At 33.7% G+C, this 12,347-nt stretch overlaps 1 protein-coding gene across 3 annotated transcripts in view; it reads left to right on the top strand.

Moving 5' to 3' along the window:
• Nucleotides 1-12,347, top strand: part of NIPBL (NIPBL cohesin loading factor) — a 186,638-nt gene that overhangs the window by 120,796 nt on the left and 53,495 nt on the right. For all 3 annotated transcript variants that reach the window (XM_081054409.1, XM_081054410.1, XM_081054411.1), the window contains 6 exons: nucleotides 3,808-3,990; nucleotides 8,603-8,800; nucleotides 9,055-9,126; nucleotides 9,219-9,308; nucleotides 11,396-11,499; nucleotides 12,232-12,318. In XM_081054409.1, coding sequence (XP_080910535.1) covers nucleotides 3,808-3,990; nucleotides 8,603-8,800; nucleotides 9,055-9,126; nucleotides 9,219-9,308; nucleotides 11,396-11,499; nucleotides 12,232-12,318 — 734 coding nt within the window. The remainder of the gene's footprint in view (nucleotides 1-3,807; nucleotides 3,991-8,602; nucleotides 8,801-9,054; nucleotides 9,127-9,218; nucleotides 9,309-11,395; nucleotides 11,500-12,231; nucleotides 12,319-12,347) is intronic.

Genomic DNA, 12,347 nt, shown 5'->3' with positions numbered 1-12,347 from the left:
CTCAGGTTAATTTTATTTTATGGTTTATTTTAATTTCAGGATTTTTTCCCCATTTAAACAAACAAACAAAATACATTTTTGTCAAACCGGTGACTTTTGGGACTTTTAAATCTTTTGGTGACTTACGGTTTTAATAGTATTGTAAATGTGCTAGTATGAGTAATTTATACTAGAAATTCATGATTGCTAAAATACAGCAAGCACATCTAGAATTAAATGTATTAAGTGTAGAATTAAATGCATTCGTTAGCCTTATTTGTGCCAGAAAATGGAGGCGCACTATAATGGAGCATATATCTACAAAATCTGAAAGTGTGGTAGGTACCTCACAAAATTTTGACTAAATGGCATTTCCCTCAAGCCAGTAACGTAAAATTTTGTGGAATTCAAACACCTGATTTAAAGAATAAAAACATTGGGAAGGGAGAAAATGAAGTTTTTAAGAACAGATAGCATAGCAAACAACAGTAATCTCTAAAATCATTTATGTATTAAGCAATACTGAGACATGTTTTCATTTAAAGGATTATTTCCTAATTTAGGGTAAAGAATGTAACCAAATATGTTGTAGGGATCATTTGAAGTACTTTCTGTTTATTCATTTCTATTGAAACTGAGTCAGTTACCTGATTCTTGATGATGTATTTAGAAGATTTTGAGTGTGAATATAAAAAAGTTAAGCATTTTATTTTTTACCCTTTGTAGTCAAGGGAACTGGCTGAGTCAAATTATAAAGAGTTTTATAAAAAGGAAGAAAGGATTTTGTTAATTCAGAAAATGCATAAACCTGTGGAATAGACAGTATATTGAGACAAACAAAATCAGTTGAGTGAGAGACATTAACCATTGCTGAATTTTTTTAAGTGGGGTCATCATCAGAAATGAAATATTTGGTCTGTGAATTACGTTGTAACTTTCAGCATTGTACAGAGGTTAAAATGATCTACAGAATAGTATAGCTCCTGAATCTGATAGTATTCTTTTTAATTTAGGGAATAGAAATGGTAATCTACAATTAATAAACTAAATAAAGTGTGATGCCTGCCTTATCAAATAGAAGACATAAATTTTCTGTGGCTATTGTGAGGAATTTTTTTAAGAAAGAGAGAGCAGAGTCCTTGCTCTGGAGATACAATAAACCACTGTAGAGAGAGTGCAAGTACCTATACATATCTAACCCTTGATTATCTATTGTACATTTATCTGAAGGATATTTTTAATGCTGGGATATTAGTATGAAGTCAGTATGTCTTTGTGAATGAAAATTTAATCTAAGCAGAGTATAATTGATTACGTAATCTGTTTTTAAAAAATTCTCATGATGAACTAAAAGTCAAATACTTTGGATTATCCATATTTATAAACCAAAAAGATTATAATGTTTCAAGTAGCACAAAAAAGAATTTGAATTTAGAAAACTGTTTTGGAAATTTTTCGTTTGTCTATAAAATACAGCAATTCAGAAACTTCAGGAAGTGTATCTATAAGTAAACATAAGAACTGAACCAGAGAGTCAGGTAATCAGAAAGCTTTTATTGACCATATATATACATCCAAGGTATGATCAAAACATGTGAATGTTTAAAAAAAAAATTTATTACAGTAAAAGACACATTGCCATTAATCTCCCTCAAAATATTCACCCTCACTTCGAACACATTTATCCCATCATTCTTGCCACTTTCTAAAGCAGTTCTGGGCGTCGTATTTCATGAGTGTCTTTACTTCATTCTCCATCATGACAACGCTCCATGTCACACATCGCTTCTGGTACAGCAATTTCTGTCAAATAAAAACATGGTGTGTCCTCCTCCACACCAAATCTGACACTTTGTGACATTTAGCTCTTCCCTAAAGTCAAAATGACCATGACAGAAAACGTTTTGAATTAATTCAGGACATTGAGGTAGCCATGACAGCACAACTAAAGACACTCACAAAAGAAGACTTCCAGAACTGTTTCAGGAAGTGGCAAGAACGATGGGATAAGTGTGATGAAAGCAAGGGGGAGTATTTAGAGGGGGACTGATAGCAATGTCTTTTATTGTAATAAAAATTTTTTAATTGAAACATTCACTGTATTTTTTTAATCATACCCATATACTTCATATTATATGTCATGTGGAAAAGGAAAGATATATCCTAGAAGACATGATCCTTCCATCAAAAAAACCCACATAATTATAGGTAATCAAACCTATAAATTTAAGGGCTTTAAATTGGATGCATTGTGTATTTACCTTGAAGCTGAATATACTGACAATCCAAAGCTAAAGTTGATTTTTTTTTTTACCTCTACCAATATTCTAAAAAGTGGACCTTACTGATAAAATACAGTTAAATTAAGAAAGCTAGTACAAAGAAATGTCACATGATTTGAAAATTACACAGATAGGTTAAACACAACATTAGCATGTCAGGATTCTCAGCAGTGGAGTTTTTGGAATATTATCACTCACAATTATTACATCTTTGTTGGGTAAAATTGCTGCTATGCATGTTGTTAAAAGGCTGGAAGACTAAAAGTTACTGAAATAACTGCTTCGTGATATTGAATACAAGTTTCATGAAGAAATAAAAAAGGATTATTTTTCCATTGAGATTCATAATTTGTTTTATATTCTTAAATTTTTAGTATTATATATTCTTGAGTCTTTGAAATTGTCTTAATCAGTACCCATTTATTTTTGTCATGATTTATTTTTATTCTTTACATAAGCACTATTAATCATTTGAATGCTATAATGTTAATGTTGATTATAGTTACTAATATTTCCTGCTATAAACCAGAATGGTATTCTTTGCTCCCAATTCCTAAAATTCATCAGGCAAGATATCATTTTTATACTTCCATTCAAAGATTTACAGGGGTAAGTAAGTTAGTTAAAATTGTCATCTTCAATAGTCATAAGGACAAATTATCCTAAAAAATAGCTTTTACTATTTCTTTATTTTTTAGCTCTCAAGAGGATGTTAATAATTTATTTCTTCATAACAACTGTTTGTATGTTGTATATGTGTGTAGGATTAGGTAGTGTTATGTTAATAATTTTTATTATGTTGATATATTTTCATCCTGCCTTCTTTCATGGGAAAATATGAACTTAGACTTGAATTTGCTATTTTCAGTTATAGACATTTATATTTTAAATATTTTTGTTTTATTTATTCTACCTTTCATGTTTCTATTATTTTCAGTTAAATGCATATATTGGTTTATCTGTTTGGGGAAATTCTCCGTAATGCTAACAGCATTATCATTCCTCTCAGATAGACATTGGTAGGTAAAAGCATACAGAACTCTTGTCCCAGCCACCTTACACAACCACCAAGATCATAGAGGAAGAAAAGGACTTGAAAAGTGTCCTCCAGTTCTTCTCATTTGTTCTGAGGGATAGTATCACTTTAAAACTAATTGCTTCAGATATCTATGAAACAAATTTGGGTGCTACCAAGAATATGAGATGTACCCCCTACTATAAATATACTTGATAATACCAGTGGATCTCTAATTTCAGAAAGTATTTAGTCAGTGCAGGCAGATGAAGGCATTTTATCAAAAATGGACAATATAACTGCCCATTATTACCATGTTTTTAAAGTTGTTACGTAATGATGTATGTATAAAAACTGCATTATTAGGTTAGGGTTAAGACTTCTGGTTGTAAATATGAATGTGTTTTCTTAAAATGCCAAGGTGACTTAGAATACTCATATAAATATATATTTTATTTTCATTATGCTAATTTAGTTAAAATTTCCTTTTTATCTTCAGATTGAAATTTTTTTCTTACCTTTCATTAATAGGTAGTATAGATCAATCAGTGTTAAAAGAATTACCCCCTGAACTCCTGGCAGAAATTGAATCTACCATGCCACTTTGTGAACGTGTGAAAATGAATAAACGCAAGCGTAGCACAGTTAATGAAAAGCCAAAATATGCTGAAATCAGTTCAGATGAAGATAATGATAGTGATGAAGCTTTTGAATGTAAGTATCACCTAACTTTATTATTACTTTAGAATTAAAAAGCAGATTGATGTGTTTGTCTCATTTATAATTTTTTGGTTTAGCAAGCATACAGTGATCTTAATTCTAAATAATATAGCAAGTTTTTTTCTTTGTACTTAAAAAATATGTGAAAGTTGAGATCAGTTGGCACCGAGAATCAAAATTTTGTTGATCTACGATTAGCATCAAATAGCACTCGTATGTCTATGTGTATTTAGCAAACATTATTGAGCTCCTACTAATGCTGAGCATTGAGAATAAAAATACAAATAAGATGTGGCCCGTCTTTGAAGAGCTTTCATTCTAATGGGGGAAAATGTAAACAATTGTAATACATTGAGAAAAGTACAGTGATAGTAGTAAATCCAGGGTGCTGTGGGAGCACATTGGATTGGCATCAAAAATCATATTGGGGGTTCAGGAAACGCTTACTGGAAGAGGTGACACTTGATTTGAGTCTTGAAGGACACATAGGAGATAGCCAGGTGAAAAAAAATATTTAAAACCATACTATCACTAAATTATGAATGAATTAGCCACATTGCCAATTATCTGTGGTTTGGACCTGGCTTCTCCTTTTTGCCCAGCTGTGTCCTGGAATTCCTCCCTTGTTTCACTGTTTTCCAGAGCTGGCTTCTTCACTACACAGCTACCTCTCTACAACACTGTGATCACCTGTCTTTGCACTAGACTTGCTATACCTCGCCTGTCTTCCTACTGATCCACTGAAAAAGTTCTTCTCTTTTATCCCTATCTTCCTTCTTCTGGAGCAAGAGAATTGAGCCTAGCCAAGAGGGGTCAGCAACCTTGTTTGACTTAAACGGCATTCAGTGGAAACAGACTATGGGAGATCTTCACTTGTGTGCCAACTGACTTAGTCATTATGACCAAAAGAAGTGGGAAGACCACCAGTGTGTTCTACCTTTTCCACCTAGTGTCCATAGAGTGAGGTGTGACAAGCAAGGGCAGGAAGGACAGATGCATGCTGCCATTTTAAAATGTGTATTGTGATGGACGCCCTTCACCTCCTCCAAAGTTTTTAATCAATGTTCATTTACTCTGATCGTCTTAAAATTGTGAGCTCTTGAGCTGTGAGCAGTAGACTATGAATACTGAACAAATATGAACAAAGTTTTAAAATTGAAATAAAACATATAGCAAAGTTAATCTGACATTTAATTATATGTATAATTGTTATTATTTGTATTACCATGAGATGTATTTATATTTCAGTGGGTGAAGTCAATACTTTTTTATTAAAATCAAACATTCTGGTCATGTGGGAACATATGCTCTGGAAAGGGAGAGGAGAAAGCAGATCTGGTGGCTCAGAAACTCACTCCCCTCTCTATATGTACACCTGTCTTTCACTTTTCCTCCCTCCCCCCAAATATATCACTCATTTCTAAAGGGAATAGCTTAGAAGAAGTTTCTTAATTGCAGATTTACTTCAAATTGCACTTCAACTCCTGTTAATGGAGAGTGGCTGCCTGCATTGCTAAGCTGATGAGAGTTCTGAAGCTACCTCAGTTAAATAGAAAGGATAGCATAATGAGAAATGCCCATGAAAGGTAAAATAGGGGAGAGAACCACAAATGCCTCGCTGTCATCAATGCAGCCACTATTTCTTTCTTGCTTTCTATTACGAGAGCTGTTGTCTCATCTTACGGGAGCATGTAGCTTCACGTTAAAACCATGGAACCATTATATCAAGTATATATAGAACCAAGTATACTGAAAGCTAATATTAGAGTACCTGAGCTTCAACCCCTGCTAGGAAAAAGGGGAGTTTCTCTGGGTTTTTCAAAAGACCTCAGAGTAGTTTCCTGTTTTTCTTGGTTTATTTCTATACGGGTAAATATAGAAAAGTCAACTCTGAGCCTACTGATTTGAGTGATGAAAGAATTCTAGTTGATAATTGACAAACAACCAAATTGTTATTATGCCACAAGAAAAGCAATATAGTGAAAATACAGTACAATACAAAATATAAAAGTATTATGATCACATGAGTAACAAGCTTATGCTGCTTTGAGAGAGACTTTTTGAAACCTACAGTTTAACTGCAGTTTAATCAAATTGGTCTCCCAAAAATCTAAAACTAAGGCAATAGTTTAGTTGAAGGAGAGAGGGAAGGATGGAGGGGTAATTTTGAAAGATTTGGATAGCCGTAGCACAAATATTAGGTCTGGAGAAGGAGGAGGGGAGATAAGAAGCTAAAGAAAGATATAGATGAAGTTTGGAAAGGGAGGGTGGAAAATACCCAAGTCGTATTTTATGTACTACTGAACTCCTACACTACTGCCAGGGTAATGAGAGAAACAGAGAAAGAACAGACTAGTCATAATGAATTGGGATCCTGATAGCCTTGTTGCAACACACAATGTAGCATTAGAAGTTGGGGTTTTTTTTCCTTATTTCCATCCCATTTTCATCCTGAGTTTCAATTTCCCATTTTTAGCCTAAAGTTTAATTAATTTGCAACAAAAGTCCTCCACAGCCTAAAAAAATTACCACCTATACATATTGTATGTACTTGCTAACAATTATAAGATTTTTCAAGCATTTTCTACTTGTAGAGTTGAATGTTTGAAATGGGTTTCTTATGAAATTAATTAAAATTCAAAAAGATTAAGTAGGTTATATTTGGGGTTATAGAATACTACTTTGTGAACAAGTTTGCTTGTTAGTTGTCATTCCTCATATTTGGTAGGTATTTCAGTACTTGTTGAAAAAACACTTAGTGAATGCTATCCATAATGACCTGTTTCTCTCTCTCTCTCTCTCTCTCTCTCTCTCTCTCTCTCTCTCTCTCTCTCTCTCTCACGCACACATACACATACACACACACACCACACACACCTACTTACATTTATATATATAAGGCAGCTCCTCAGTAAAAGAATATACCGGGGCATACCCTAATCATAAACAGGGGAAATTCTCCCTCTTCTCCCTCATCTATTTTATAGTCAAATTCATGCCTAATTATGAAGAAAATCGTTGAAGATTTAACTATATCCATTTACATTTGTCCTTTTAAATGAACTGTCTTGCTCTGCCAAGCCTGTGACCACAAAAAAGAGGAAACAAAATTATCTGTTTTGTCATACTGTTAGTAGATTGGGCAGAAGGATCCAGAAAGAAGCCAAACTAGATTTTTGATTTGGAATAGCTGGGGCAGCTTATAAGAGTGGGATCAGCCAAGGTATAGACATTGATCGTCCATAGAGAAAGACACGGGCACAAGCATAGAGTGCATGGGCCAAAGGTTTGCGTCCTTTAAACCTAAGCCAGGTAGGGGATTCAAGCAAAAGTTTCGTATTTGGGTTTTGATCATAATTAGGGAATCAGAATCGAAGCCAGACACAAGAAAGCATGGGAGTCACATTTACATCAGCTGACTAGAAAGTATGTCATTGTCAGCAGCAAGTGGTCACTATAACAACCAGTATATGATCCCAAGTAGGACACATCAGTTCTCTATCCTGGTTTTAACTTGGTGGTGCTACACCCCAGAGCAGGTATGATAAATATTTGTCATTTATACTGCCCTCCAGCTCTCAATGGACAGACATTGCTAATCAGTCTTTCTTGCTGAAATATGATACTTTGTCTCGGGGCTCAGAATTATTCTCAACATAATGCTCTAGGCAACTATTACCAGTTGATCAGAGTTGATGTGTCAGATGAAATGTTTGCTAGTTCTGTCCAAAGGCTTCTGCCAGTACTGGTGACTTAGCAGAATATTTAGACCTCTGGAATGATGGGGAAAGGATTCAAGGTAACTTACATAAATATGCTTATGTAGCATGCATAAGCTTAAAAGCTTTTCTTCTTGGGTTTCAGCAAGCGTGTTGGATAATTGAATTCAATATATGAGTATTTACAACTATACAGTTTTATTCTATCTCTGTAGGCTTGTGATGTTAGGTTATCAGAGTCTTACTGAATTTAGAACTAAATTGTGGGATTAACTTGGCTGTTAATTGATCGTATACGGTTTCACATATTCTGTAACACTGTCTCGAAAGTTTACTTTTCCTCCAAACCGTGCCCCCATCAATAATCCAAATGCTTTAAGGTGTTTCTGTTTTCAATCCAAATCCTAGGTAAAGATTGTTTTACATGCTTTAGTTTATCCTAAAGTTTAGATACTATCTCTACTGACACTGAATACCTCTTTGAAATGAGCACTGTGGTTTAATTGTCAGAACATTCATATCTATATTTATTAGCAAACTGAATTCATGAAAAATCTTTAAATCTAAATAGGTAATGCTAAAATAAATGATACCATTTCTATACTATACAGAGGGTGCCAAAAATATATATATACATTTTAAGAAGGGAAAATATTAAAATTGTAATAGTCAATATATACCAATAACAAAAGGTGAATACAAGTCATGTGTATACATTTTTTTTGGCACCCCCAGTATTTATATTTTTGGTTAAACAGAATGACTCAAAATTTCCTAGTCCCATACAATGTAGATTTTTTTCTCCCCATGTGGTTCATTTGTTAAGTACAAGTTTTAATAGTCTTTTTAAATGAGGTAAATTATTTGTCATGGGGATTTGCTTCTAGCCTCTAGGAAACGACATAAAAAAGATGATGATAAAGCTTGGGAATATGAAGAGCGTGACAGAAGAAGCTCTGGGGATCATAGGAGAAGTGGCCATTCTCATGAAGGAAGAAGGAGTTCGGGTGGTGGTCGTTATCGAAACCGAAGTCCATCAGATTCTGACATGGAAGATTATTCTCCTCCTCCCAGCCTTAGTGAGGGTAATTCATCAGTGTCAACGGATTTCTTACATAAGCCAATTTAAATTTAGGGCTTTAACTTTGAAGAATATTTGAAATTTTTATGAGTTAATTAACAACTCCTAATTTTTAATTAAGACCCAAGTATATATTTAGTTTGGATTGGCAGTGATTATTAAGTAGTTAATTAATGTTCAGGAAGAAACTATAAACACAAATAAAAATATTTTTAGTTGTCATTCCTGCATTTCAGTATTTCTTTTTGTTCATTTTAGTTGCTAGAAAAATGAAGAAAAAAGAAAAACAGAAGAAGAGGAAAGCTTATGAACCAAAACTAACACCTGAAGGTAACATTTTAGTTTATCTTTAGTTTGTGATATTCTTCAATTTCCATTTTCTATTTGAAATAATGATATGCTTTTTTTTCCCTCTATTGCAGAAATGATGGATTCTTCAACTTTTAAGAGATTCACAGCCTCAATAGAGAATATTTTGGATAATTTAGAAGATATGGATTTTACTGCATTTGGTAAAATAATTTTAAAATGTGTTTATTTACCTCTAAATATAATGTCAGTATAAAATGTATTAATGTTTATTTACCTATGTGTCTAGCTTTCTGCCAGTTAACTCTAGTGGAAAAAAAGGCATGGTCTGTGCTCCCAAGAAATTGAAAATCTAGTTGTGGAATCAAGTTTATGTTATCAAGAAACTGAAAACTTTAGTATAGAAATGAAGTTTTAAAAAGAATCCTGAGAGTGCAGCTACCACAGGTTAGAGTAATTAAGGAAGACTTTATGCAGACAAGAATCGAATAGACCTTATAATAAGGAAGGTACTAATGAGCAGAAATAGGAACCCATCCTTCTATTCATTTATTCTAATAGCCAATATTGATTGAATTATTACTGTTTGTCAATAGTATGTTAACTGCTAGAGATGCAAAGAGATATACCCACGCCCTGCCTTTTACTACATACAGTAAGTCCTCACTTAAAGTCGTCCTTTTGGAAACTCCGACTTCAGGAGCAATGTTATGGAAGCAATTTTACCGTATGCTAATTGATAGAAACAAGAATTAAAATCGTACGACATATTTCTGGTCACAGAAACATCACCAAATTTCTGATTAAAGACCCAAAATGCTTATAATGTTAAACATTAAAATAAATGTGAGCTATACATACATTTAAGAAAGATTTCAAAAAAAAAAAAAAGGATAATTATTTTCCAACCTGCTTATTCTAGTTTGAGGTCATGGGTGGCCTGTCCCAGCATTACAGGGCTCCAGGCAGGACCAACTGTGGACAAGATACCCTTCCATTATAGGGCTCACCAGTTAACCTAACAGGCACGTCTTTGAGTTGTGGGAAGAACCCTAGTACCTGGAGAAAACCCACATAGACATGGGGAGAAACGTGCAAAAGCACACAGACAGTGGACCCGGCTGGGAATCAATTTTTTTTTTCCAGCGTTATAATGAAACCATGTTGAATTAAATGAAGTGATTCAAAGACCTGCTGTAATACATAATCTAATATGGAAAATAAACTAGTAAACCAATTCTAATGCAATAGAATTAATGTAATATTCATATATTTCTTTTACAATAATATGTAAAGATCATATCTATAAATATAAGATATTAGGTTTATAAAAATACTGCTTATAATGTTTAGAGCTCCTCAACAATTTTATGCCACCTTCAGCTGGTACAAACACTAGTACCTTATTTATACAAAAATCATATGGCATATAATAATTTTGATATATCTGTTTGAAAGTACCTCAAAAGGTACATTACCCATTATTTTGAAAGTACTTGTTTTGTGAGGGTTACTTGCCCAAGTATCCTTAATGTTGTTTCCCCATTATTTGGAGTATCAGTTTCATCATTTCTAAAACTTTCCAATTCTGTGCTGAGAAATGGTCTTCTGTGTCATTTAAGATCCCAACAGGAAGGCAGATGGCACTTTCACATTAGGAAAATTTGAGGAGGAGTATTTACAAGGAGACCAATTACAAAAGTAGGGGCAGAATAGTGCCAGACACCAGAGTTAACAGGCATGGAAGTGTTACTATCTCTACAACCAAAGGAACATGTATAAAGAAAACTTACCAGAACTCAGTATTACGAGGGAAAAAGCTTTCAGGTGGCTGCCTTGAAAAAAGCAGTAACCTTTTGATCAGAAGACATAGGCAGCCTGAAGAGACCTTGCAAGGAAGGAGTCAACAATGTAAGTCTCCTGACCTCAGTCTCCTCTTTGATCTTCTGACAGGGCTCCCCACTGGTTAAACCCAAACAGAAGCCAGAGGGCATGGGAGACTGTTGATGTGGTCCTTACAGGTCAGCCTCCTAGGGCAGAGAGCTTGATTGAGAAGGGGCAGCAGTGTATCTAAAATAGTAAAGATACCTATTTCCTCTTCCCATCTTAGTCAGAACTCTTCACTATAATCACTGTCCTCTTTCCAGGCTTTGCTTGAGTTTTACAGAATGTTGTTGTTCGTTTAGTTTGTTTACATGTGTTTGTGTGTCTGGAAATTTTATTAAAAAGGTAAGCTTACTATTTTGAACTGCGTCTTTTTTTTACCTAAACTGTTGGTGTTTGTTTTCAGGTGATGATGATGAAATTCCTCAGGAACTGCTCTTAGGAAAACATCAGCTTAATGAACTCGGCAGTGAATCTGCTAAAATTAAAGCAATGGGTATAATGGATAAGGTATATCACTAAAGTAAAATATATGAATTAGTTAATATCTGATGTTTGAAATTAAAGTGTTCAAGGTAAATTGCAAAGTTTGTATCAAGAAATAATGCAAAAAAAATTCATGATTGCTTCTAAGAATCTAACTGAATTGTTTTTTAAAAAAACCTTGAATCGAAATATTCTGCAAATTATTATAAAGAAAATCATACTGCATTGAAAGAGGAATGGGCCTAGATTCTTTTCACTTTTTAATTTTTTCATTGTTGCAAATGTTTAGATTATTTAAATGCAGAAATAAACTAAATTTTTCTTTGACATTTGCTTTAGTCATTTACAGTGGTGAAAGAGTAAAGCTATGGTTTCAACATATTAAGTACATAGGCTCATTGCTTTAGGCTTTATAATAAGTTGTTGAGTTGTCTTCCTACGAGCTCTCTGTTGCTAAGTAGTCTCATTGCACTAATGGAATAGCAGAATGTTTTTTCATTGATAATAACTTCAAACAATAATGCATCAAGGGATTGCTTCCAGTAATCTTTATGAACCACTATTCACCCCCTAAACTACTGCATAGTTGCTATGCAAATACGATTTCAAGAAGATTCCTCTCTCCTATTCTTCTAACTGGGCTCCCTCTTGCACAAAATTGTCTACTCTAGTTTCCTAGTCTGTAATGTGGAGATAATGATTTGTCCTTCAAGAGTAGTAAAATAATTAATAAAAGAATTTATGTTGCTGTTTTAGCTTTCCACTGACAAAACTGTGAAAGTCCTAAATATCTTGGAGAAGAATATTCAAGATGGTTCAAAGCTTTCCACTTTGTTGAATCATGTAAGTTTAAGATCCATGGTGTTAATTTT

The sequence above is a fragment of the Rhinolophus hipposideros genome (assembly GCF_964194185.1).
Source record: "Rhinolophus hipposideros genome assembly, chromosome: 7".
Classification (NCBI taxonomy): domain Eukaryota; kingdom Metazoa; phylum Chordata; class Mammalia; order Chiroptera; family Rhinolophidae; genus Rhinolophus; species Rhinolophus hipposideros.
The sequence above is the reverse complement of the archived record's forward strand: the minus strand, read 5'-3'. Positions and strand labels throughout refer to the sequence as shown.